Source organism: Macaca thibetana, chromosome 15 (genome assembly GCF_024542745.1).
Source record: "Macaca thibetana thibetana isolate TM-01 chromosome 15, ASM2454274v1, whole genome shotgun sequence".
Classification (NCBI taxonomy): Eukaryota; Metazoa; Chordata; class Mammalia; order Primates; family Cercopithecidae; genus Macaca; species Macaca thibetana.
The window spans coordinates 6,727,587-6,755,179 of NC_065592.1; the positions used below are offsets into that span (position 1 = coordinate 6,727,587).

The 27,593-nt window shown below is 46.4% G+C and overlaps 2 protein-coding genes across 15 annotated transcripts in view; both read left to right on the plus strand.

The window, feature by feature from the left end:
- The window catches only part of RAPGEF1 (Rap guanine nucleotide exchange factor 1), a 159,884-nt gene that overhangs the window by 81,266 nt on the left and 51,025 nt on the right, over window positions 1-27,593 (plus strand). For 11 of the 14 annotated variants that reach the window (XM_050759731.1, XM_050759733.1, XM_050759743.1 and 8 more), the window contains exons 2-9: window positions 2,564-2,703; window positions 3,271-3,384; window positions 10,524-10,702; window positions 15,295-15,451; window positions 24,021-24,109; window positions 25,085-25,237; window positions 25,673-25,796; window positions 26,237-26,420. In XM_050759731.1, the coding sequence (XP_050615688.1) occupies window positions 2,564-2,703; window positions 3,271-3,384; window positions 10,524-10,702; window positions 15,295-15,451; window positions 24,021-24,109; window positions 25,085-25,237; window positions 25,673-25,796; window positions 26,237-26,420 (1,140 nt within the window). The remainder of the gene's footprint in view (window positions 1-2,563; window positions 2,704-3,270; window positions 3,385-10,523; window positions 10,703-15,294; window positions 15,452-24,020; window positions 24,110-25,084; window positions 25,238-25,672; window positions 25,797-26,236; window positions 26,421-27,593) is intronic. The other 3 variants (XM_050759739.1, XM_050759744.1, XM_050759738.1) reach the window with 1 other exon arrangement.
- UCK1 (uridine-cytidine kinase 1) overlaps window positions 21,801-27,593 on the plus strand; it is a 117,309-nt gene continuing 111,516 nt past the window's right edge. Inside the window, exon 1 of the mRNA XM_050760288.1 lies at window positions 21,801-21,812. The gene's annotated coding sequence lies outside the window, so the exon portion shown is untranslated. The remainder of the gene's footprint in view (window positions 21,813-27,593) is intronic.

A 27,593-nucleotide genomic window follows, 5' to 3' on the forward strand; every position in this document is an offset into this window, starting at 1 on the left:
CTTTGCCCATTTTACATTGGGTTATATGCCTTTTATTCTAGAGCTGTAAGAATTTTTTAATGTTTTCTGTATACAAGTCCCTTATCAGGTATAGCTGGCCCTCCATACCCATGGGTTCTGCAGCCTCTGATTCAACCATTTTCATGGTTCAAAAATATGCAGGGAAAAACAGTAAAAATAACAGTACAATAATGCAAATTTTAAAATAAAGTATAACTATTTACATAACATTTATATTGTATTAGGTATCATAAGTAATCTAGAGATGATTTGAAGCATGTGGAGGATGTGTGTGCGTCATACACAAATATTCCGCTGTTTTATATAAGGGACTTGAGCATCGTGGATTTTGATCCCTGAAGGGGATCCTGGAACCAAGCCCCTGATGATGCTAAGGTTCATATGATTTTCAAATAGAGTCATGCTCTGCATAACGACATTTCAGTTAGTGATAGACCACATATAAGGCAGACCACATTATAATCTTGTGGTCCCATAAGATTATCATAGAGCTGAAAAATTCCTGTCACCTCGCCTGATGTAGCCATCGTAACATTCAACACAGTGCATTACTCACGTGTTTATGGTGATGCTGGTGTAAATGCATAGCGCATATGGTTATGTACAGTACATAGTACTTGATAATGATAATAAATGACTATGTTACTGGTTTATGGATTTGCTGTACTTTTTATCATTATTTGAGAGTATGCTTTTGCTTACTAAAAACAAAATATTAACTGTAAAACAGCCTCGGGCAGATCCTTCGGGAGGTGTTATATAAGAAGGCATTGTTACCATAGGAGATGACAGCTTCATGCATGTTATCACTCTGAAGACCTTCCAGTGGGACAAGATGGGGAGGTGGAAGATAGTGATACTGATGATCCTGCCCCTGTAGACCTAGGCTGATTAATGTGTGTCTGTCTTTGTCTTTAATGAAGAGTTTTAAAAGTAAAAAAAATAATAATTTTTTAAATAGAAAAAAGCTTAAAGAATAAGGATATAAAGAAAGAAAATATTTTTGCCAACCTGGGCAACATAGTGAGACTTCATCACTATAAAAAGTTTAAAAATGAGCCAGGCATTGCAGCACTTGCCTATCGTCCTAGCCACTCGAGAGGCTGAGGCAGGAAGATGTCTGAGTCCAGGAATTCCAGGCTGCAGTGAGCCGTGATCACATCACTGCACTCTAGTCGTAGCAAAAGAGTGAGACCCCATCTCAAAAAAACAAAAGAAGAATACTTTGTACAGCTGTACTATGTTTATATTTTAAGCTATTACAAAAGAATAAAAATTTTTTAATTAAAAGTTTATAAAGTAAAGTTACAGTAAGCTAAGGTTAACTTATTGACGAAAGAACATTTTAAAAATAAATTTAGGTTAAATGTGCCACGGTTATAAAGTTTATCCTGGTGTACAGGAGTGTCCTAGACCTTCACATTTACTCCCTGATTCACTCAGAGCAATTTCTAGGCCTGCAGCCTCCATTCATGATAGTGCCCTTCACAGGTGGAATTTTTAATCTTTTATACCATTTACAGTACCTTTCCTACATTTAGATATGGTTGGATACACAAATACCATTGTATTGCAGTTGCCTGCGGTACTCAGTACAGTACCGTGCTGTACAGGTGTGTGGTCTCGGAGCAATGGGTATTACTCCATATAGCCTAGGTGTGCAGTAGGCTATCCCATCAAGGTTCATTTGAATACACTCTATGACATTTGCACAATGAAGTCGCCTAATGGTGCATTTCTCAGAACTCATTCCTGTCCTTGAGCAATACATGACTGTATTTTCTTTCATCCTGTGGGTTTGTTCACTTTCTTAGTAGTAGTATTTGCAGTCCAATTTTCTATGTTTTAATTTTGTTGCTTGTGCTTTTGGTTTTGTATCTAAGAAAACATGGTCAAATTCAAGGTCACAAAAACTCCTGTTTTTTTCCTGAGAGGTTTACAGTTGTAACTCTTACATTTAGGTCTGATCCAGTTCAATGTCAGATAGGAGTGGCGAGAACAGATGTCCTAGTCTTAATTCCTGATCTTTGGGGCAAGTCCTTCAGTCTTTCACCATGGCCCAGAGGGTTTTGAACACCTTACTTCTTGTTCAGTCACTGCTGCCAACTCCAGAGCCTTGCACCTGTCACTTGTTGCAGTTTCCTAAAGAGTGAAGAGGTGGATTCGAAAGGGCCTTCCTTTCCAGTTCCCACCTCCTACACATCTATGATTTGACTGGGTGTTCTTTCTTCTTAGCCAGTTCCCTAGGATGGTAGTTAGATCATCACACAAACTCTCTATGGACACTTGGGAATATTTGCAAGTTCTTTTTCCATATTTATTTGGACTGCCTTTGATTTCCACAATTCCTTGGTGAAAACTGCAAAAATTGAAGCATGTAAGCAGAAATGTTTTGTAGTGGATCCATACGTCCTTTCCTTTGAAACTCTCAACAGCCAAGAAAAAAGATGGGTTTGGGGACATTGCTCATTTCCACAAAAGGTCAAAGAACCGTCGCTTCTTCCCACTCCCATCTAACAGTCAGTACCCTCTTTGTTTTCAGACTCTCAGCGTTCTCATCTCTCTTCCTTCACCATGAAGCTGATGGACAAATTCCACTCACCCAAAATCAAGAGAACGCCATCAAAGAAGGGAAAACCAGCTGAGGTGTCCGTAAAGATTCCAGAGAAACCTGTGAACAAAGTAAGCTGACTCTAGGTGTTTCTCCTGGCCTCACCTGCTTCAAGCAGTATGAGTTTGTGCGATTTGTATGTTCCCTCCCTGGGGATTCAGCTTTCAGTGATTCATACCTACTTTGTAGCATTCCATGGGCGGGACCTTTGGTGTCCTTATAAAGTAAGAACCATTAGGATGGTGAGTGTTTGCCATGTTAGCCAAGCTCAGTTGGCTAGGACAGTTCTCCTTTTCCAGCTGTGTCATCCTCTGGGCATTTAAAACAGCTCAGCACATCATGTCCACACCCCAGGCTGCTGCCTCCCTGCCCTGCAGTTCCCTTCGTTGCCTTGGCGCACACTCAAACACAGGGAACTTTGTGATGTCCAGAACATCCATCATTCGGCTTTAGGGCCTGTGCTCTGAAACATGCAAACCCCTTGAGACCCAGCCAAAGATGTCCTCAAGAGTTAGTGGCCTCTGCAGGGCCAGTCAAGCCAGATATGTTGAAACAGCTATTGACTTTCATCAACCCCTCCCTTCAGCCTCAAACAGCCATTTCAAGCTCTGTAGGAATCCAGGTTTCCTCTCTTCCAGGAGGCAACAGACAGATTTCTACCAGAGGGCTACCCTCTCCCCTTGGATCTGGAGCAGCAGGCAGTAGAATTTATGTCCACCAGTGCTGTGGCTTCCAGGTCTCAAAGGCAGAAGGTCAGTGTAACATTAAGAACAATTGGGTTTGCCTTGCCTTCTACTGCAGAATCCTGGTCCATGGTTTTGGGGATGGAAAAAAAAATCTATTGCACTATTATTATGTTCAACTGGGTGGTGACTGTGGGCTGAATTGTTCAGGAAAGAGTCCAAGGGACCTTGGATGAAAGTGAGAGTTTATGCAAGGTCCCATGATCTTTGGAGAGAGCTTTGTGGCAGAAGCTCAGGGATTCTTTCTGGGGTTGGTTTGGGTGTGCTGCTTGGGTCCAACGGGTTCCGGGGGATGTGGGCGAGTCTCATCTCTCAAGACCAGCTGTTCCTTGAATTGCTAAGATGATCTGAATAGTTTAGAAGGGAAGAGGCTTCTGAAGCCTTCGAGTGCTTTCTTAGCCATCTCACAAGGCTGGTGGAGTGCAGTGAGACCGCCGCATGACCAAGTGCTCTCAGAGCCACAGACACCTGTGTCCCTAACATTTATGGAGCCTTTTCTTGGCCCAGTGCTGAGTGCTTTACATGTGTCCTCTTACTTATCTTCATAGCAACCCTGATGTATGGAAACTTATTTTGCCAAAAAGGAAACTGGATCTATAGAAATATTAAGCATTTAGCCAAAGTTACACAGCAAAATGTTGGCGAAGTCAAGATTTGAATGCAGGCTGTCTGACGTCAGAGTCTGAATTCTCGAGATGCTACATTTCCTCTTTATGAAAGACAGAATTTTTAATATCTCGTGAATTTAAATATTAATCCTGACTCTACATAAAAATAAAACTAGGCTGGGCACACTGGTTCACACCTGTAATTCCAGCACTTTGGGAGGCTGAGGCAGGTGGATCACTTGAGGTCACGAGTTCAAGACCAGCCTGGCCAACATGACGAAACTCCCTCTCTACTAAAAATACAAAAAAAAAAAAATATATATATATATATATATAAAAAAATATATATATATTATAAAATATATATATATAAAATATATATAAATATATATAAAAATATATATTTTATATATATATATATATGCGCGAAGCATAGTGGCAGGCGCCAGTAATCCCAGCTACTTGGGAGGCTGAGGCAGGAGAATCATTTGAACCGGGGCGGCTGAGGTTGCAGTGAGCCGAGATCATGTCACTGCTCTTCAGCCTGGGTAACAGAGTGAGACTCTGTCTCCAAAAACTAAATAAATAAAATAAAACTAAACTGAGTAATGTAAAATAAAACAAACCTTGTAGACAGATATTATTAATCCTTTAGTGCTTATCCAAAGTATAATTTCTGTGTAGCAGAACTACAGTCATAGCCATCAGTTTAATGCAGCTGGTGCAAGCTAGCCTGTTATTTAAATACGTAATTCTTGAATTTTGCAATTCATCTATTTTTTGGTTTTTATGTTGACCAGCAGAATATCTTAAAATTTTAGTTAAAAGTGGAGGAAAATAAAGGTTTTAAATCTAATAGTCTTTTGTTGAAAAATAGTTTTTCTTGCCCCCTCTTTTAACAAAAGGTGGCTGACAAGCAAGAGGGAAACAGTCAGTGTTTGCCAGATTGATCTAAATTCCAGATTGAAGAATAATACAGTAGATTTGGTCTGTGCCACAGTTATTTTTTATTACAACCTGTTTAGTAACCTCTTGTAGCCGAGTTAGTATTAACTACAAGCGGAGTGTAATTGTCATCCAACACTAGTCCAGGCAGTCAGAGTAAAATGATTCACTTACTAACAACGTTATTCTGCTAGTGAACTCTGATATGAAACTGTTCAGCCACTCAATTCCTGGAATTTTCCCGCTTTTTGTTGTTTTTGTTTTTGTTGTTTTTTGTTTGTTTGTTTTGAGACAAGAGTCTCTGTCACCCAGGCTGGAGTGCAGTGGAGCAATCTTGGCTCACTGCAGTCTCTGCCTCCCAGGCTCAAGCAGTTCTCCCACCTCAGCCTCCCGTGTAGCTGGGACTACAGGCGTCCTCTACCACTCCTGGCTAATTTTTGTATTTTTAGTAGAGACGGGGTTTTGCCATGTTGGCCAGGCTGGTCTCAAACTCCTGACCTCAAGTGATCTGCCCACCTCATCCTCTCAAAGTGCTGGGATTACAGGCATGAGCCACTGCACCCGGCTGGGATTTTCCCCTTTGTTCATTTTTCCAAGAGAGATCATGGAGAAAAATTCAGTGCTAAAGTATATCCCTCATTTAGTGGGGTGCCTGTAAACCCCAAGAGACATTTGGCAACGTCTGGAGACATTTTTGGTTGTTGCCGTAGGAAGGCAAAGCAGATGTTATTGGCTTCTAGTGGGTAGGGGTTGGGAAGCTGCTAAACAACCTACAATACACCAGACAGGACAGCCCCCACATACAACAAAGAATTATTTGCCCCAGAATGTCAGTAGTGCCAAGAGAAATCTGTTCTGTAGCAAGGAGCTATAGGTGCAATCTTCACCCAAGAAGGAATGTTATCCCCTTTTTCGTCATTGCCCATTAGGAAGGGCTGGATGACTGTGCTCTGTCCCAAGCCACCTGCATGGGACAAGTAAATGCAAACCTATTGCTTTGTGGAGGCCCATGGACAGAACCAGAAGCGTTGAGAAACCTACCAGAGTATGTGGACTTAGAGGATTATGTCCAAGAAACCTTGCAGTGGGTCTGTCATCTGCTGCCCTCGTTGAGTATTCATTAGCTCTCTTACCGCTTAGGGAGCGATTACATACATTTTTATTTTACTTCAGGTCGTATACATGGCTTTCCCTGCTCAGATACGAGGGAAATGGAAGTGCAGGGAGATGAAAGTACATTTTCAGATTCGCTGCCACTTCTCAAGGGCTCCTCCTTGCCCCAGCCCTGTCCTGGGTGGTTTCAGACACGCTGTCTTATTTACTCCTCACCATAATTGTGTGGAGAAGCTTTTATTATTCCCACTGCGCAGACAGTGTTGGCCCCGGTGCACATTTTCTTCATCAAAATCTGTTTTTCTCACTATATTCTGTTGTCTTCCCAGACTGATTCCATATTAGCAGTCTCTTGCATCTTCTTAGTGAATTTTAAAATTCAAAGTACATTGTGATGAACTTCTAAACTTTTTTGCAACCTTTTAACAAGTCTGGCAGTAAGCTGCAGTGCTAAAGTAGTAGAGGAAGTTTAGCCACATACTGGGAGTCCAAAGGTATAATTACAATGAGCAGTGATCAGGGGGTCCTGGGAGGTGTGAGTGCCCCATCTCTGAGGGCATTTGGACAGAAGTTGGATCCCAGGGCTCTTGGGTGAATTCCTGAAAGCCCTTCCCCTTCAGCTCTTCAGATCTTATGATGAAATAGAAGCAGGGAGCTGCTGCTGCCGGACAGTCTGGTGGCAGGTGGTGATTTGGTGCTCTCATTGTAACCAATATCTGTGTTAGCCATGTCTTCTTCCTAGGCCTCACTGTCCTGGGCTAATGGAGAAGAATGATGTTGCTTTGCCATTTTTTTTTTAAATCCTACAATTCTAGTTTTTTGTTATACTGATTGTGACTTGCCCTCCCCTCACTCCCCAGCTTAACCCACATTTTCCGGGTACACTGTCCTATAGTGTGGAAATGAGGCTTGCGTTGCTGTGGAGAGGGGAGGCACCAGGGCTGCAGATGGGACAAGGAGTGACAGGACAAGATGGGGTGTCCCGGATGCAGCACAGCTGTGGGGAGAGAAGTATCTGGAGAGGAGGGCCAGTGTTCCTCACCCTCTTCCCCGCCGTCTCCTGTGATGGCACATGGCTGTGGAGCCACAGCCTGGGCATCAGGAATGAATATGACCCACGGGGCCGGAAAGGCAATGGGGGTTTTCTGTCCACCTCTGCCATCTGGGTCTTAGTTTACTCGTTTATTAAATGAGATCTTTAGACCAGGGGATCTCAAGTCAACCTTTTAACTTCAGCACATTTCTGATCTAGTCTTTCTTCTCCTCTCCATCTCTCCAGACTCTGAACTCAGACAGACCAAGTTCAAATTCCGTATCTGTCACTACAGCTGTGTGGCCTTGGGCAAGTTGCTTAACCTCCCCCACAACCCACCAAACCCCAGTTTCCCCACCTGTGAAATAATAGTATCCACTTCACAGGGTGGTTGTAACCTTCAAGCAAAATAGCCTATATAAAATCCATAGCACAGTGGGTGCCTCCATGTCCCCGATGAATGGCAGCTACGATCTGGCCTGTTTCTTCCCTTTCAGATGTTCCCATCCTAGGCCCTGTTTCTCTGCTTTATTACTGGCAGGTATATGGTCTCTGGTGTTGGTATAGTGCCTGTTAAATGTTGTGAACCACTTCCATATGCATTCTCATTCAGTCCACCACAGTCACCTCTTTAGTTACACGGGGCAGATGTTATTCTCCCCATTTTGTGCATGACAAGCCCGAAGCCCAGTAGTTGGCCTTGTCTCTAAGCCATCCCCAGACACGGACAGCCTGATTTAGTTTCCAGGCTTATGTGGACCAATGATGGCAACCCATCCCTCACAGCAGGAGGGGTGCACAGGTGAACGCACCTGCCTTCAGGTTATGCAACGAGCCACCTTCAGCAAAGCCAAGGCATGGAGTCCCCAGTCCAAACCAGTGCTGGATGTGGGTGTGTAGCTGTGAACTCTCACTGCCAGCTGCATTCACAAGGAGCCCCAGCTTGACAGCTGAAAGGCTGGAGAATGCACAACACTCAGAGGCCATTAATTCTGGGAATGGAATCTGAGTTCTCGGAGGCAGCCTGGCTGTACTACATTACATTGTTGGCTCCTTTAGGAGGAGCCCAGGGCAGCCTGACCCTTTTTTTTTTTTTTTTTTTTTTTTTTTAATGAAGTCTCGCTCTGCCACCCAGGCTGGAGTGCAGTGGCCAGATCTCAGCTCACTGCAAGCTCTGCCTCCGGGTTTACGCCATTCTCCTGCCTCAGCATCCCAAGTAGCTGGGACTACAGGCGCCTGCCATGTCACCCGGCTAGTTTTTTGTATTTTTTAGTAGAGACGGGGTTTCACCGTGTTAGCCAGGATGATCTCAATCTCCTGACCTCGTGATCCACCCGTCTCGGCCTCCCAAAGTGCTGGGATTACAGGCGTGAGCCACCGCACCCGGCCAAGCAGCCTGACTCTCAAACGGCTGATTTGATCTCTCCGCAATGGCAGAAAAACTCTCTGCTCTGAAATGCGTTGCCGCTTTCGAGTGCCTCCCATCTTCAGATTAGCCACTTTCTCCCCAGCAAACCTGATGACACATTTTCTTAAAATGTTTCGTGTTCCTCACCAAATTTCATCATTGGTGGTCTCTAACACTTTCTGATGTGCTAAGGTGGCAGTGTTACTGTCATAGTCCTCTTCTTGCCTGGCTGACCGTGGCTTTAGGCACATCTGAGGTCTGTCGGCACTGCGACTGCTTCACACTCAGGTTCCTCCCTGTCCCGGGCAGATGACATGAAGCAGAGAGCTCTGGTCCACAAGGTGGAAAAGCAAGCGCCCAGCCTCTTGGAAACAGACCATAAACAAATCTGTCAGGTAGTGAAAAGAGAAGAATAAAGCCAGGGTGCAGGACCCAGGGATGGGGATGAGGAGGGGGCACTTCCGCCACCAGCGGAGAATTGTGTCTTCCGGTCTGTGGGACACCTTCTGGGAAAGACTGGATGGAAGAAATGACCCGGTCTTTTGCACATTGTCTGACTAAAAGTAGCCATGTATAGATTTTTCTTTTGACGTTCCCGTGAAATAAAAGCCTCCACTATTGAACTGTTTTATATTTTAAATGATATTCTGCACCTTTTTTTAAACTTTGTTTTATTTTTTTAATTGAGACGGTGTCTCACTATGTTGCCCAGGCTGGTCTTGACTCCTGGGCTAAAGTGATCTGCCCGCCTTGGCCTCCCAAAGTGCTGGGATTATAGGTGTGAGCCACCTCACCTGGCCAGTCTGCACTATTTTAGAAGAAAAGAGCTAGTGTTCAGAATCATAAGCACTTTTTATTAATTTCTACCATTTGTTTGTATATTTATATTGTTTAAATCATCTTTTTCTAGAAATTATCTTGTTGCCCTCAGTTGTTTTTATTTACATCCTCTAGACTTCTGGGATCCTGCAGGTGGCTGTTTGCCTCATACACGCCCCTCTTAATTTGCACTAGACATGTAATTGACTACTTGAGTACACTGTTCATTTTGGGATTTATCCATTCTGTAGACTACTATTTTTTTTTTTAAAGGACAACCTCCCAAACCAGAACAGGTTCAGAGACTCCATTTCTGTAGATTACTGTCAGCCTCCTTCCCCTGCCAGCCAGCTGAGACCTGGATCATTGACATCTGGGCAAGTAGAGGGGAAGTTGGAGAGAAGAACGAAAGGGGTGTGTAGACCCACCAACTGGATCCAAGGCCCCCTATGATCAGGGAGAAAAGCTTGGGGTTGTGGCTTAAGCACTGGAAAGCGTAGGGCTCTGTATTTTCTCTTTCTCTCAGGAGCAGAGGGAGCATGAATGCTGCTGGCGCCCACTGCATGAGTAGTCATTGAATCTTGAGAAGCAGTGTCATCTGCTCTGGCTTCTCTGCCTTCTCTCCCCAGACTTCCTGCCCCTTCTAGCTCTGGGAGCTTCCAGGACCTTCAGGAATAGCATATCATTTCCTTGAGTGGGGGCTTCAGTGGGGTGAACAATCTGGGAACCTAGTGAGGAGTCCTCAGGGAATGGGTTTCAGCCCCTCATGCCCCGGACTGGTCTTACACAGTCCCTCAGATCTTTGAAACAAAAGCCTGGAGTTTCTTGATGTGATTTACAGGATATGGGCCTTGACTGTTGCTTCTCCAAGTCATCAGCAAATTAGTCCTCACTCTACTTAATGGGGTTAGTGGTGGTCTGTCAGTGTGGCTGATGAGGACAGACAGGAGGAGAAGTGGTTTTCAAGACCTCAGGGTCTGGAAAGGGAATTCAGAAATTTCTGAATGAGCTTTCTTGGTCCAAGCCCCCTTCTTCCTTCAGCTCTACCCTCTGTCTCCTGATTACAGTCCTTAGAAAAATGACCTGGCTTGGTTTCTGTAGCAAGAGCCTTTCCATTCCTATCGATCTCAAGCTGGTTTAAAGAAAATGTTCCTTTATTTTTTTTTCAAAATAGCTCCCTTTAATCTCTCTCCTCCTCCTTATGCTGAACGTCTCCTTTCAGAACCTGAGCTGGCTGGAGGAGAAAGAGAAGGAAGTGGTCAGTGCCCTGCGCTACTTTAAGACCATTGTGGACAAAATGGCAATTGATAAGAAGGTACTGGAGATGCTTCCAGGGTCAGCCAGCAAGGTGCTGGAGGCCATCTTACCCCTGGTGCAGAACGATCCTCGAATTCAGCACAGGTGAGTGGCTCTGAAGTCCTTGGCTGTGTCAGAACAATGGAAGCCTTAGAGGCCTCTTGGTTTGGTGGCACTGGAAACTCAAGGTTCCTAGGAACAGTCAGGAAAAGGACTCCATCACCCGGCATCCTTCCCCTGGCCCATCCCCCCACAACTGTCCCTTGATGCCATCTCAGAGTTGAGGTCACTATTACTCCTGAAGCCCGGGACACATCTCTGCCATCCCTAGGGATGTGGTCACAGTGTAAGTTTGTGGTCATTTCTTTGCCTTAGCTCATGGGCAGTAGTCACATTGGTTTGGATACATTTCTCCTGAAGCCCTCAATCACCTAACATGTCCACTCAGTCCTATCAGTGTCCAGCTGCTTAGATGATTAGGCCAAGAGAGGCAGGTAGGGAAGCCCCTGTTAGAGCATGGGCCGCGCAGCACTTAACTGTGTCAAGCCAGGACACCTCCCAGACTTGGAGCCTGGATTCACTGCGGGTGGGGGGAGCCTGTTTTGAATGAAACTTTTTGAGTTTCATTATCTGTCAGCTGGAAGCTACTGTTTCCAGTCATCACCTGAGGCCCGGACTGAAGAGCACCAGCAGGGCCTCCACCTGCATGAGGCTCTTCGCAGGCTTCACTGTCAGGGGCTGGACTGCAGGCTCACAAGCTAAGAGTTTTCTAGTACCTTAGACCTTGGGGGTTACACAGCAGCCTGGAGGCTGCACGGGGAGGCGAAGAAGCACAAGCTGGGAGAGAGAGAAGGGACCCTGTGGACCAGTGCCGTTACTGGGGTTATTGGGTCCGGGGCGGGCCTTATCCCAACAGGCCTCCTGCAGTGAGCTTTAATTGGTGGGTTTAAAGCAAGCAGGCATGCATTCAGGAGGCGCAGCCTGTGACTAAGAGGTGGTTACTTTAAGTTCTCAGACAAATGGTCTGTTTAAAGGAGCAGTAGGTAAGCCAGGAGCCAGCCTGCTGGCGGGCAGAGATGCTTGTAAGTTTCTATCTGGCCACCGGCTAGAGCCAGTCAGGTGGGATGTAGTATTAGGAACCTTGTCAAGGGTTCGTTTGCCCTACTTCTGGTATGAGAAAGCTAAACATATTTTAAAACAGATGCTGAGGCAACGTAAAATTACAAGCACTCCGTGCAGGGGACATGGAGCCAGCCTTTGCCCCAGGAAGCTTTTGTTGGGTAATACTTTCATTGCTGGAGTGCATTTTCCTCTTACAGGTTAGTTAGCAGCTTGTTCTGTATTTATTGTTAAATGTGAAAAGAAAAGCAGTACCAAATGTAATCTGAAATGAAAGCCCAGCAGGAGCTTTTTCTTAAGAGGCTGGCGCATTTTTTGTTTTTCTTCCATGGTACCTGTTCAGGATAAATGCTTCTCTGTCACAGTTCCCCAAGATGGCTTAGTGTTCATTTAGCCCCGTGAGGCTAAGCTTTTATGAACTGCTTTCAGAACTTGGCAATGAAGTTCATAGTTTTCTTCTTCTGGGGGATAAAGCAAATAGTGTCTTTATTTACAAGAAACTCCCTGCCCTGGGGCTTCCACCCTGGACTTTCAGCTGACCCGTGGAGATTGTGGTCTTCTGGCCAGAAGCTCGCTGGCACTGGTTGGTGACGGGGAGGAAGCAGGACATGCTTGTCTTCACTCTGTCTTTCCCAGAGTCAATCCAGCTTCAGCTCGTAGAAGGGTTCGGTGCTGGGCTCCTGGAAGTGAATGGCGACATCATGCCACAGTCAGATGTATGGATGCCCTTTTAGAACATGTTCTTGTGGACCTAGTCTCATGTGGTAGTCTCTGCCTTGGAAGAGTTAAAGCCTAGTTGAAACAAATCAGCTCCCTCGGTTCTATGATACAGCCCTTGTTTTATGGCACAGAGAGGAAGCTCTGTTGGAGTTTGAAGAAAGGAGAGCTACACGGGTGTTGGATTTGATCTGATGAAACCTCGACTGGGTAGTTCTCGGAGCCCGACCTGAGGGAAAGCAGCAGTTGGATTAGCAGTGGGGGCAGGAGAACAAGAGCAAAGGAACTGAGGCCACTGGGCCTGGTGTGTCCCAGGGAGGGGAGGGCAGCGACTCGGGCAGTCATGGGCAGAGGGTATCCGTCCTAGGGCGTGGACGAGAGGGGAACAGTGGGAAGAGGGGAGTGATCACTTCACCCTGCGCCCTCAGGCGCTAAGCCTCTTTGGGAGAGTCCGGGATAGTGTCCCCTGGACCCTCACACCCAGAGTGTGGTGCTGCTAGGAGTCTTGCTTCCTGGATCCAGGGCGCTGCTTGGAGGTCATTTGCATACTCTGGGTAAGAATCGATCAAGTCACATGGTAATGGCTGGGGGTATTTTTTGTCTGTTGAGGCGTGGCTCTGAATTGACCTTGAATGTCTATAACCATTTCTTAGAGGAGAAAATGGGAAGTGCCTGGGTGTGGCTGTAAGGACCCATGAAATACGGTTTGTTTTCTGGTAGTCCTCTGACTAATCCCATTGAAGGGGTTTTCCTTCTGAAATTCTTCCAGGCTAGTGGAGGTGGTTTTTGGTCTCCCGCAGTGATTGGAAATACCTCCTCAGATGCTCCTTTTAGATGCTTTGCATTATCTCTTTTCTCCCTAAGGGCAGTTTGCGAGCTGGAAGGTCCTTTCCCGTTTCTTCTGCGAGGCGGGTCCTTGCAAGCAGGCCCTTTGCCGCCCTCACCTCAGTTCCTGGGACGGTGATAAGCTGGCCTCCAACAAGCAGCTGGCTCTTAGCATGAGCTGTGAATGGAGGATTCCCGAGTGAGGCACCCGGAGGCCCATGTGAGAGCAACAGTTACACTCGTCACACGCAGAGGGCTTTGCTCCATGGTGGAAATGAGCCAGCAGCTGGGCCTCAGATGGCATTTTTATAGTCCTCAACTCTCCTTTCTTATGTCTTAGCCCCTTGACACAGGAATCTTCTGCTTCCAAGCTAATGACAGGAAGGCTGGACATTTCCAGCACCTTCAGGGAAACGTTAGCATCCAATGCAGGCAGAAAGGAAGTAGTGAATAAAAGTGTTTCCCCCTCTTTCACCTCACTGTTACTAGCAGCGTAACAGTGAGATGCTTTCTCCAGTGGAATCCTCCTGCAGCACCTCGGGAAGGCCACAGGCTTCTGTCAAGAGGCCTCACCTGGCCTTGCCAGCAAGCAGAGCGAGGTCCAGCCCAGCCGTTAGAAGCACATTCCCCTGCAGGATGAGATCAGCTCTGGTCCAAAACCCCAGGAGAGACTGCAGGGTCTTTGTTTTCCCCTCTCCATCCTCTTTCCTAAGAGAGTAGTTCCAACAACAAATACTTTCCATCCATATCATCTTCTAAAGTAGCCCAATCCTGGCTTTCTCGGGGCTCCTTTGGGAATTTTGTTTGTTTGTTTCTAATGGACTTGATAAGTTTGCTTTCATTCTTTTCAAAAGAAAAAGAAAGTTTGCTTTCCACCCTTTTCTTCTGTTGGAACATGCAGAGTGGAACGCCTGGCTAAATGGAAACTTTAGATCCCTTGCAATAATTGTTTCCTCCTTACCTGATTCTGAAGAGCTTCTCATTAAAGCACTATTTGGTTCACATTTTTGTTTTAAATGGCTTTGGTTTTAGAACCTATTTAAATCATATCTTACAATATTATATATTTTCCTCAAAGTTACATCTTTGGCTCCTAAATGTCTGCATCATTTTGGTGGTTGTTTTTTTTTTGGACTAGAGGTTTCAGCACATAAATTTTCTATATTGTTGCTCTTCCTCTGTTACAATTGTTTGAAATGGAAAAATAATTCCACAATTCCTAGGGAAATTAGTTATTTAAAAATATGTGAAAGATGTAAACACCTCCATTCGGCTGCTACTCTACAATCACTGAGGCACTCAGGGCTTCTGTTCATGGGCGCTGGCATCGCAGTATAACTGGTAGCGTGGTGCGACACACACAGACACACACACACACATACACACACACTCACCTACATTCCCACCTTCACATCCCCACCACCATCTCACAGGCCCCCTCGCCCCGATTTACTATTCTCAAAATAGTCTTCATTCGTGTGCTTCTGACGTCTGTCTCATGGTTATAGTGCAGAGGATGATGAAGCTGGCCCCCTGACGGAGGAGTTCTAATAAACTGCAGACCTGTTTTGAGCTCATGACTGTTAAAATCCCGCAAACCTGTCGGCTCCTTGTGGCACATCTAAAATAGATTTTATTCTAATTGCTGATAGTCAGTATACACTCCCTGGACCTGGTCTAGTGATTAGCAGCTAGAAGGAGGGGGAGATGGGGCACTCCTCGAGACATGTGATCAGAATCTTGTAGAAGGATGTGAAGTTCGAAAAAGCATCTTAACTATCGTGGTGGAATTTTTGTAATGTTCCATTTTGGAAATGAAAAAATTTTGAAACACAGATTAGAATATAAAGCTCCACAAAATCTTTGTTGGATGTAAGGAAAAGGGCTCATGGGAGAAGTTTGCTTATTCAAAGGCGGTGTGGATTTTGCACAAAGAAAGATGGAGAAACACACCTCGTCACCAAGAAGCTGGCTCTGTGCTAAGTGATGGTCATGCTTTAGGTTTTCTTTTTTTTCCATTTTTCTCTTCCCTGTAGCTCAGCCCTCTCTTCCTGCTATAGCCGAGTGTACCAAAGTCTCGCCAACCTCATTCGCTGGTCTGACCAAGTGATGCTGGAAGGTGTGAACTCAGAAGACAAGGAGATGGTGACGACTGTGAAGGGGGTCATCAAGGCCGTGCTGGATGGAGTGAAGGTACCGGTGCAGGTTCCAGACCGTCCCGGTCAGGGACTTAAGAGCAACCTGCCTGCTGATGCTTGTCACATAAGATCTTGCTCCCAACCTTCAAACATTAGAATGTCTTTCTGCGTCTCTGGTGTTGGTGCGCTGTATCCCATAACTACTTACTTCTCTCAGGACTGGTGCAAATGGCTCTTATGGAAAAGCTGCCCAGAGCAGTCAGCCCTTACTGAGCATTGCATTAAATCTTCAGTGAGCCTTCGTAGCATCGTGCTGGCTGAGCATGCTTACCAGCTAGACAAAATACAATGGAGATCGTTTTCACAATGACTTTAAGCAAAGCTCCCAGCATGTCATGTCAGTGCTACCTTTTCATATTCTGGGAACTTCTAGGATTCTTGGTAGAAAAGCAGGAGCGAGTTGAGTAAGAAATGGAACTTTCTATATTTACTTGATGTCCATGATGTGGTCTGTGTATTTGCTATCCAGAGAAGTCAGAAACGGCGTAAGAAATTATGAATCCTAGTTAAGATGGGAAGCAAAGGCCATAGAGGGTCTGGAATTGGGGTCAGGGGGACAAATCCTAATAGAGAAAATAAGTCCTAGTGGATGGGGAGCAAGACAGAATGTTGGACATGAACCAGGTAAGGGCCTTTGGGTCAGGGCCAGGGCTGCAGGCAGCAGGACAGTGGAAACCCCGCTATTGTGTGAGGCCGTATAATGTAGTAGAAAGGGGGCCAGCCTTAGCACCTGGATAGATTTGAATCCCAAGTTTATCACTTGCTAGTCTGTGAACTTGAATAATTTACTCAACTGCTCTGCACCTTAAGTAACTCATTTATAAAATTGGGATAATAATAGCATCGTGCATTGCAGGGTTATAGGAAAAATTACACTAGTCAATACACATAATGCTTCTAGAACAGCACCTGGCACATATGGAGCAGTCAGGCCTTAGCTGCTATTTATTATTAATTATGTGGTGCTAGATGCATGCTTTGTAAACAGATCTCTTGGCTTGAAAAAACCTGCGTCCCTCTCTTTTCTGGACCCCTCAGTCCACAATTATAGCTGAGGTATTTACCCCAGGTCAAAACAATTCCTTCCCACTCAACCAGGCTAACAAATTCCTGAAAGCTGTCTCCTTGGCTTAACATTCCCCAGCAGCTCTGGAGAGTAGAATAAGGACCCCCAAAGGGCTTAAATTACAGAGAGAGGCTGAGAAAGCATTGCTCAGCATTGAAAATTGCTCCAGAATGAAATGTGTATTTGCCAGGACATCTGGGTGGCCCTCCACCCCCAGCAGCATTTAAGGGGAGGTGATGTGTCTGCTGGGGTCATGGAGTTCATGTAAAGGGGGCTTGCCTAGATGACATCAGTATTTTCCTCTGAATTCCCCCATGTTCTCCTTTTTTTTTTTTCTTTGAGATGGAGTCTCGCTCTGTCACGCAGGCTGGAGTGCAGTGGTGCAATCTTGGCTCACTGCAACCTCTGCCTCCCAGGTTCAAGTGATTCTCCTGCCTCAGCCTCCCGAGATGCTGGGATTACAGGTATGAACCACCACACCCAGCTAATTTTGTATTTTTAGTAGAGATGGGGTTTCACTATGTTGGCCAGGCTGGTCTCGAACTCCTGACCTCAGGTGATCCGCCCACCTCGGCCTCCCAAAGTGTTGGGATTACAGGCGTGAGCCACCGTGCCCAGCCTGCCCATGTTCCCTTCATTCCAAAAAGTTACTAGTGTCTGCTTAGGGCAGCGAGACTCAAGGATGTAGCCCAGGGTGGCTGTTGTGATCAGACCCGACGGCCCTTTCCAGGATTTGGAGGACAGGCACGTACGTTATCCTGTCTGGTCCCCACAGTAGCACATTGGGTTCAGCAGGGCAGAGTGGGACATGGCCTGGGGCTTTATCAGCAGTCCCGAGTCACTCTGGCTCACCCATCCCTGCTGTTCCTGTCCAGGCTTCTGAAAATGCTATTATTGAAAATTGTTATTTTTCAGGTAAGATTATTAAGGTTTCCTCCTATCAAATTGATTCTGATAAGATGTTCACAAGTTAGAGTAGCCAAAACGGAGGAGAGTGAGTTTCCACTCATAAAGCTTTGTGACAGTCCCAAGTACATTTCCTCTGTGGAGTCATTACAGCACCACTTCATTAGTTGAAAGGCATGTCTGAAAGAAAAATTTCCTTGATTTTTCAAAGTGACTGGGACAAAAAAACAAGAGAGAGAAACCTATAGATTATGAACCTGTGAATGTCGGAGCAAATAACTTTTCCACAATTGCTTTAAAAATAGTTCAGCCAGAACAAAGATTCTCTAGGTGAGAAGCTTTACAAATTCAGTTTTGTTTCATTTATTCAAGAAGCATTAGTGAGAACCTTCTGTGTGCCAGGCAGTGAGAGAGAATGGGAATATGAGCAAAGCTGGCCCAGACCCTGCCCTATGGCACTTAAAGTCTAAGGAGGACAGGACCATAAACACAAAGGCACACCCATGTGATATAGCGCTGCCAAGGGAGATGGCACAGGGTGCGATGAAAGGGTATGATGACCTTCGTTTCTCAGGGTGATCAGAGACGCTTCCCCGAGGAAGAGACAGGCCAGCATCTGGAGGATGGACAGGAGCTGCCTGTGGCTGGGAGCTTTTCGTGCTGGAGTCATTACAGGCAGTGAGAGTGATCGAGACACTATGATGTTGGCATTTGTTGTTATTGTCTAATAGTAATAATATCTAACATTTATTGGGTGCTTTTTGTACATTATCCTCACTTTATACTCATGACAACCCTCCATAGTAGGCATGAATGGCTGCCCCTGACCCCTTTCACAGGTGTGGAGACTCAGGCCCAGGTGGAGCAGTAGAGTCAGTGGCAAGGGCATGATTTCCACCCCAACCCGCTGCCCCCTCCCCGGCTCCTGGGCACCATGTCATCCGAGCTACCTCCCACGGGAGGACGGGATTCTCTGCACTCCCACCCACAAGCCAGCTGTGACTTCCAACGTCTCTCGCCGACCCTTCAGGCCTGGGACACCGTACAAGCCCATGCCCTGGTAGCGTGAGAGAGCCTCCTGCAGCTGGGAGGAGCCGGAGCTGTGCAGAGGGGAAACGCTGTCGACAGCCCACTGGAGGGGGGGCTGGACGCTGCTTTACACTGACTCACCATCGTTTACGTAACCCATTCAGTTGTTCAAGGGAGTCTTTCCCCTTTTTTTTGAATGACTGAACATGTGTTATAAAACAGGATTACTTTGGTTTTGTCCCTGAATGGGTAGTAGCATTTATCATTTAAGCCTCCACATAAATGCCACTTGTTCAAGCTGTATAACCTTGGGCAAGTTACTTCCCTGAGTTTCAAGTAGGTTTTAAAATATTTGCCCTGAAGATTTGAGGAGAGATTCAGTAAGATAAAGTATATAAAGTACCTGGTAAGAACTAGGTTAACCAGGAGGCAGTGGGGAAACAGTGTTGCTTGGAGAAGTGTTCATTTCTAATGGCTCACGGTGACCATTTTTGACGGTGATGATGGCTCTCTTCCAGGTAGTCTTATAATCTCAGGTAAGAGATAGACCCCTGTCACCTCGTTAGGTTCTGGGGCTGCTTTTCCACCGGGAGCCTGTAGCTCAGAGGTGGTTATGCCTCTTGAAGGATGGAAATCTGAGGAATTTAAAGACCCTCAATGTTTTTCTCTGAAAACCACACCCAGTCTAGCACCTGGATGTTGGGGGGCTGAGCCACTCAAGGTCAAAGAGATATCCCAGCATGACCTTTTGAAATCAGTACCCCACCTCTTTCCAACTTGACCAGTTAATTTCCTCTCTTACTTGAGCACCAGAGCTGTATTTTGATTTGTCAAAGGTCATTTAAGCCCTTCCTTCTCTGTGATTATTTTCTTTCTTTCTTTCTTTTTTTTTTTTTTTTTTTTTTTTTGAGACGGAGTCTCACTCTTGTTGCCCAGGCGTGATCTCAGCTCGCTGCAACCTCCACCTCTAGGGTTCAAGTGATTCTCCTGCCTCAGCAGGAGATTACAGTAGCTGGGATTACAGGCACCCACCACCACACCCGGCTAATTTTTTTATCTTTAGTAGAGACAAGGTTTCACCATGTTGGCCAGGCTGAACTCCTGACCTCCAGTGATCCGCTCACCTAGGCCCCCCAAAGTGCTGGGATGACAGGCGTGAGCCACTGCGCCAGGCCTATAATCATTTTCAATATGAATAAAATGAACATGGCAGTAAAGTATTACATATTTGGAGAGCTACTTTTCCAAATACCGTTTTTGACTTTTGAAAACTGATTTTCAGTGACCAGCCGGGAGTTTCCAGTCACTGTTGTAGACATAGACTCTAGAGTAGTCTCTTACAGTCTTTTTTTTTTTTCCCCCCAAGACAGTCTCACTCTGTCACCCAGACTAGAGTGCAACAATGGCACAATCTGTGCTCACTGCAACTTCTACCTTCTGGATTCAAGTGATCCTCCATTCTCAGCCTCCTGAGTAGCTGGGACCACAGGTGCATACCACCACGTCCAGCTAATTTTTTTTTTTTTTTTGGTAAAGACAGGGTTTTACCATGTTGCTCAGGCTGGTTTTGAACTCCTGGGCTCGAGTGATTCACTCATCTCGGCCTGCCAAAGTGCTAGGATCACAGGCATGAGCAACCACGCCTGGCCTTTTTATTAGTCTTTTTTTTTTTTTTTTTTTCTTTGAGACGGAGTCTCGCTCTGTTGACCAGGCTGGAGTGCAGTGGCACGATCTCGGCTCACTGCAAACTCTGCCTTCCGGGTTCACACCATTCTCCTGCCTCAGCCTCCCGAGTAGCTGGGACTACAGGCGCCCACCACCGCGCCCGGCTAATTTTTTGTATTTTTAGTAGAGGCGGGGTTTCACCGTGCTCTCGATCTCCTGACCTACACGTGATCCACCCACCTCGGCCTCCCAAAGTGCTGGGATTACAGGAGTGAGCCACCGCGCCTGGTCTTTCAGTCTTTTCTAACTTGTGCCTCAGGACAATTAAAAAGTCTGACATCTGGCCGGGCGCGGTGGCTCAAGCCTGTAATCCCAGCTCTTTGGGAGGCCGAGACGGGCGGATCACAAGGTCAGGAGATCGAGACCATCCTGGCTAACCCGGTGAAACCCCGTCTCTACTAAAAAATACAAAAAACTAGCTGGGCGAGGTTGCGGGCGCCTGTAATCCCAGCTACTCCGGAGGCTGAGGCAGGAGAATGGCGTGAACCAGGAGGCGGAGCTTGCAGTGAGCTGAGATCCGGCCACTGCACTCCAGCCTGGGCGACAGAGTGAGACTCCGTCTCAAAAAAAAAAAAAAAAAAAAAAAGTCTGACATCCCTCTCAAAAAAAATTCTACCTTCAGTAGGAGGTATTGGGCTCATGCCAAGTTGTAAATGGTCAGCTTTCAATGAGATTAGGGTGTTAGCACAGTAGCTAGATATGTGCACATTTTAGGGTTTCTCTTCTGTGATAGTTAAGGCAAGTCAAGACTAAAGACCTTCTGTCTAGGCAGGGAGATAGGTGGTAAATTTAAAAAGCAGCCCGCCCCCTTTTATACTCTTTTCAAGCGTAGGCCATGCGAGCTAGTGTAGGGAGCGTGATTGGGATTGTGACATCATCTTTGAATTCGGGCGCCTGCCTGCACATGTGTGCCTGTCATTCCAGGATTCTTTTGCCATCATTCATTAGTTGAGTTTACAGCTGCCTCTCCAGAAAGATGACGATCTAATTATAATTGCTCATGAATCAATGAAGAGTCGGGAATGTTTTCCTGTATCAACAGATGCAAACAACACAGACTTCTTTCTGTTCCTTTCGCCCTGCTTGTAAAGAAGAGTGAATCTGAAAGTGGGGTGTCCAGGGCACTGTGTTCTGGCACTCTTTAACTCCCTTTAAGGCCGTGATGCTCTTCTTTGGGGCCTGGCGTTGTGCTTTTAGGAAGAGCTGCGTCTCCCACCGTCCCCCTATCCTCCAGGCGATAGGGTGCAGGGGAGCTGCCTCTGTCCTAATTGCTCTCTTCCCTGATTGTATAGTCTCTCATCCTCTATCTTGTCCTGTTTGTAATCAATCACCAGCTAGATGACTGCTCCTTAAATATTAACTTCTAAATTATGCTGACATCTAACTATTAAGGTTCTCCTTTCTTGCTATTACTTGGCTCTTAGAGATTTTACTTCTCCACAGTTCTTCAAGAATAGACATCTGAATGGGATAACAACTGTCACAGAGTAGGGTAACACTGAACCTGTGTCTGTGGATATGCCTGGCTGGGCATGGTGGCTCACACCTGTAATCCCAACACTTTGGGAGGCCAAAGCAGGAGGATCACTTGAGCCCAAGAGTTTGATAGATGCATTTAGTTTGGGGGGGGTTTGCTTGTTTAGTTATTATTTCAGAAGTAATATATGTTCATTTCAGAAAATTTAGAAAATAGAAAAAGAACAAAATAAAGGGGTGTTTCATAGCCATATTTTTTGTATTACATATATTCTTGATTTGGCTTTGTTTACAAAACGTGCAATATATACCAGCATATCACCTAGAACTATTTTTCCACCTAATGTATTACAGCATCTTTCCATGATACAGTGCATATTCTTGTTGTGACTTTGTTTTTAATAACAATGTAATGGTCGGCCCATTGTCTGGTTCTATCATGACTTATGTAATCAGTACATATTATCAAATATTTAATTGTGGGATATTGAACTATTCAAAATTATCACATTAATGATACATAATCTTATGTATACTCTGTGATGACCATCTTTTGTGGTTTGATTTTTGCACACATTCATGACATTTTTCTTGGGCAAGATTCTTTTTTTAAGAGATAGAGTCTTAATCTCTCACCTAGGCTGGAGTGTGATTACAGTTCACTGCAGCCTTGAACCCCTGGGCTCAAGCCATCCTTCTGCCTTAGCCTCCCAAAGTGCTAGGATTATAGGCATGAGCCACTGCACCTGGTGCAAAATTCTCATAATGCAAATGTTTAAGGCTTTTGATATATACTGATAAGTCATCCCTCTGAAGAGGCTGTGTGAAGCGCTGCTCCCACCTACTATATCTGGAAGTTTCTATTTTGTTGCCATCCAAAGTGATGAATGTCTTATGATTATTGACCATTGGTATCTGTGACTTTCTTGTTTGATATTTTTTTTGGCGTGTTCACCTTCTAGTTTTTGTGTTTTCGAAAGAACCCTTGCACTGGGAAGGATGGTAACTGACTCTGACTTATTTGCAGCATACACTGCCATTTTGGTGTGTGGTGTTTTTGAGTCGAGAGGCTTGGCAGCCACTGGTTCAGGGTCTCTGGTTACTGTGTTGCCCACTGGCATCCGCTGCCACCTCCTCTATAACTTGGAAACAGCTTCCTGCTGAAACACGTAGGCCCTGGCCAGATGTCCATCGACAGGAAGGCGGGGGGAGTTGTGATGCATCCACTCGTGGGAACACTGCCGGCAACTAGCAGCAGGCGCCTCGCACACACGAAGCACAGCCATTGACGCTGAGCTTGGGGGACAGAGCAGGCAAAGATGTGTGGACAGGAAGTGGATTGGTGGCTGCCAGGGGCTGGGGGTCGAGGGGAATGTGGAGTTTCCTTTTGGGGTGATGAGAAGTCCTAAAATTGATTGTGCTAATGGTCACACAACTCTGTGAACAGACTAAAAACCACTGAATCGTACACTTTAAATGGGTGAATTTGATGGCATATGAATTATATATCCATAAAGCTGTTTTTAAAAAGAAAATGGACACAAAAGTATATATATGATATGGTTGCATTTATATAAAGTTCTAGGACAGGCAAAAGTAATCTATGATAATGGAAGTTAAAAAACGGTTGGGGCGGGGCAGATTGGCTGGAAATGTTCTTTGTGTTTTTAGTGGCACTTACTTGGGTATATGCAGTTGTCAAAACTCATCAAACTGGGAGAAAATGCATTCTAATCTTTTTTAAAAAACCACATGGGCCCTTAGGTCTTCCCTTTTTTTTCTTTTGCTATGATTTGAAAAAGGCTATTTTTCTTTTCTTTTTTCTCAGTTAATGGTTCTAAAGTGATTTCTTTGCTGGGTTATCTCCCCTTAACTCCTTCTCCATTGACAAGGACCCCAACCAGCCGCCACCCACCCCCACCAGCTAGCTGCTCCACCACACCTGTGGCCAGCTCGCCTTGGGAAGCCACCCAGTGCCACACGATCTAGTGACTTTAGAGAACTAGAAACAGAGTAATTCCCCAACAAACTGACTGGGAATCTGTTCTGCCGGGTATTGTAATTTGTGTGATAAACAATCATTTTGAGACTCTGGGGTTTGCCATTTCCCCTTCCAAGAGGAAGTGCCTTTACGCATTTGAAACTTCTTGACATGCCATGAAGGTATTTTTGGAGGACCGGGGACATTTGGGAAGTCATGCAGATTACCTAAGGCAAGTGATTCTTGCATTTATGGCGCATGGAGAATCTGTAGGCACAGAAATGAGACTCAGCAGCAGAGGACAGACAGCACCTGCCTGCCTTCTTGTGGAAACTCAGTGGTGACGGGAGCTTTGCTCATTGCCTTTTTCTTGTGGGGTAGGAGCTGGTCAGGCTCACCGTCGAGAAGCAGGGACGTCCATCTCCGACGAGCCCCGTGAAGCCCAGTTCCCCTGCTGGCAAGCCTGATGGGTAGGTGCTGACTAACCCTCCTGTCGCAGGGGTCACACTCAGTGGCAAAGTCTCTACATTTGACAAGGATAGGGCCTGGGGGGTGGGCAGCATGAAGGTGGGCTGCTGGAGGCCCATACTGCTTTTTCAGTGGTTAGCATTGTGTGTATATTTCACACAGGCTTGAAGTATTGCCCATCTCAAGTTTACTCTTCAGCGTGACTGTTTCCAAGGATCATGTGTGAGCGCATCCAGTGACACATACCAGTGCTTTTCCTGGGCAACTTCGTTTCATAATTACAAAGAACTTTTAAGGGCTTGGGTTTGGGGACTTTGACTTGAGCGCACTCTTGCTTGATCCAGAGTAAACTGAGGATGACATTGATGGTTGTAAGGGTTTATATTCATCTCTACTCTAAGCTCCTGGTAAAAATATAAAACATAAATTTGGAGCTTTTGTTTTGTTTTTGAGACAGAGTCTCTGTTGCTTAGGCTGGGATGCGGTGGTACGATCTGGGCTCATTGCAACCTCCTCTCAGGTTAGAGCGATTCTCTTGCCTCAGCCTTTCAAGTAGCTGGGACTACTGGTGCACGCCACCACGCCTGGCTAATTTTTGTATTTTTAGTAGAGACAGGGTTTCACCATGTTGGCCAAGCTGGTCTCAAACTCCTAACCTCAAGTGATCCGCCACCGTGGCCTCCCGAAGTGCTGGGATTATAGGTGTGAGCCACTGTGCCCGGCCTGGAGCATTTTAGAGAGCCCTTAGATCATCTTCAGATAAGGAAACTGAGGTGCAAAGTTGGGGGCACAGCCAAGCTCCAGTAGCTCCTTAGCAACCAAACCAGAACCCCAGAGCTCTGTATCCAGGGAGCCTGCTCCTCAGCCCCACCTCACCCACCATGTTCTACCCAGTCACATCCTCACCCTCTCAGGGCCTGTATGTGCTCGTCCCGTCTTTGACCTTCTGTGACCCCAAGTTCTTCCCAATTCTACAGCCCAGCAGAGCTCCCCCTGACAGACCGCGAGGTAGAAATCCTAAACAAGACGACCGGGATGTCACAGTCAACTGAGCTCCTCCCAGACGCCACAGATGAAGAGGTTGCGCCCCCCAAGCCCCCTCTGCCTGGCATTCGGGTGGTTGATAATAGGTAATTACCTTCCTGTTTGTCCAGTGCCTCCCATGGCAGAATGAGCAAGAAAGGGAGGAAGGCAGGGCTCGGGCCCTTTCCCCTCAGTGCTGGGGGCTTGGCCCCCCTTGGGAGGCTGACTCTGGAGCTGTCCCCCCCCCCCCCCGCCCAGCCCTCCCTGGCCACCCTGAGCTCTCCTGAAGGCCTCCTTGTGCCCTCAGCCCAGGGAGACCTGGTATGATTTATTATGAAAGAAAAAGAAAGGGTTGTTCTTTTTCGTTCATTTGGTATTTACAGGTTTTATTTTGGCGGAGGGGAGTAGGCAGCAGTTGAAGTGTGAACACTGGGTGTGGAGAGTCTAGTAATGAAAGAGCCCCACATCCTGTACCCCAATATCATGCTGAAGAGCTTTGGTGAGTGTGGTTTGGTCTGCCTGGACGTTTCGGTCTGTTTCAGTCCTCCACCAGCATTGCCACCCAAGAAAAGACAGTCGGCACCGTCCCCTACCCGAGTGGCTGTGGTGGCCCCCATGAGCCGAGCCACCAGTGGCTCCAGTTTGCCTGTTGGAATCAATAGGCAGGTAATGCAGCTCGTGTTCGCTTCTTGGGAAGGCAGGGAGGGGGGTCGGGATTTGCTCCTGAAGCTGAAACCCATGGTCTTCAGTCGCTGGTGTTTTGTCACATCGAGGGGTGTGAGACCTTGTACCCATGCCTCTCATTCCAGGAGATGATCCAAATTCCCATATGGGGATAAGGGTCAGGGCAGGGAGGCCAGAGCCAAAGGGCGTCTCCTGGGGATAGGTGAGCCCAGCCCCAGAGCCCTCCCTGGTCACACCCCCCACCAACTCCAGATGGCTGCTTCTCTGCTGTATGTGTCCTTCAATTGCTGACGTCAGAGGTGGTTTTTGAGTTTGCCTGGCAGTATTTCCTTCTCTAAGTAAATGCACCGGTTGCCTCACCCCTGGTCTCTGCCACCGTTTCTCAGAAGCGACTTGGCTTTGTTTTTCTTTTTCCGTTTAAGGATTTTGACGTTGACTGTTATGCACAGAGACGACTGTCAGGAGGCAGCCACTCATATGGTGGAGAGTCGCCCCGCCTCTCCCCCTGCAGCAGCATAGGCAAGCTCAGCAAGTCAGACGAGCAGCTGTCCTCTCTGGACAGGGACAGTGGGCAGTGCTCCCGGAACACAAGCTGTGAAACACTAGGTGAGCCGCCAGCATCCTCCTGTTCCATCCTGTCTTGGTGGCTTCTCTGGGGCCATACAGTCCTGGGTGGGAGTCCCAGGTCATGCGATCATTGACTACGTGACTTTGGCCCACTTGTTTAAAATCTGAGCCTCAGCTTCCTCATCTGCAAAATAAGGATAACAGTATCTGCCTCCCTAGGAAGTTGAGCATGTAAATGAAATCACAACGTAAAACCACAGCCTAGATATTCAAGCGGTAACTGTTGTTAGTTCATCTGTCAGTGGGTAATTTGACTCTCTTTACCAAAATTAAGAGCCATTTGTGTTGAGAGCTTTAAATGAAGGGGTGGGGGTCCTGACAACACTTGACAGAGGCTGAGGGGGAAAGAGCCGCACGAGCCAGCCTTCTTCTTAGTCAGCGCTGAATGTGTGCTGTGCGGGCCCCTCCCGTCTGCCGGGCAGGGGGCTTAGAGAGCAGGAAGCTGTTTGTATCCTGTGAACTAGATATTTTCACTTCTGAGAATGTATCCTAGGAGCATAATCAGCGATTAATAGCAAGATTTCATTGGTAGGAAATCAGGTGAATGATGGTACATTCATTTGCTGGAATAATCTGTAGCTATTAAAAATTGCTCATAATATATTGATAACTGGAAAAAGTACAGGGCCATTTACATATTTTCATAGTATTCTCAATTTTTTTTTTGAGACAGAGCCTCACTCTGTCCCCCAGGCTGGAGTACAGTGACACTATCTGGGCTTACTGCAACCTCCGCCTCCCAGGTTCAAGTGATTCTCCTGCCTCAGCCTCCCGAGTGGCTGGGACTACAGGTGTGCACCACCACGTCCGGGTAATTTTTTTGTATTTTTAGTAGAGGCGGGGTTTCACCATGTTGGCCAGGCTGGTCTTGAACTCCTGACCTCAGGTGATCCGCCCGCCTCAGCCTCCCAAAGTGCTGGGATTACAGGCGTGGGCCACCGTGCCCAGCCAATTTTTGTATTTTTAGTAGAGAAAATGGTTTCATCACATTGGCCAGGCTGGTCTTGAACTCCTGGCCTCAAGTGAGCAGCCCACTTCAGCCTCAATAAGTGCTGGGATTACATTCGTGAGCCACTGCGCCCAGCCAATTTTTGTATTTTTAGTAGAGACAGGGTTTCACTACATTGGCCAGGCTGGCCTTGAACTCCTGAC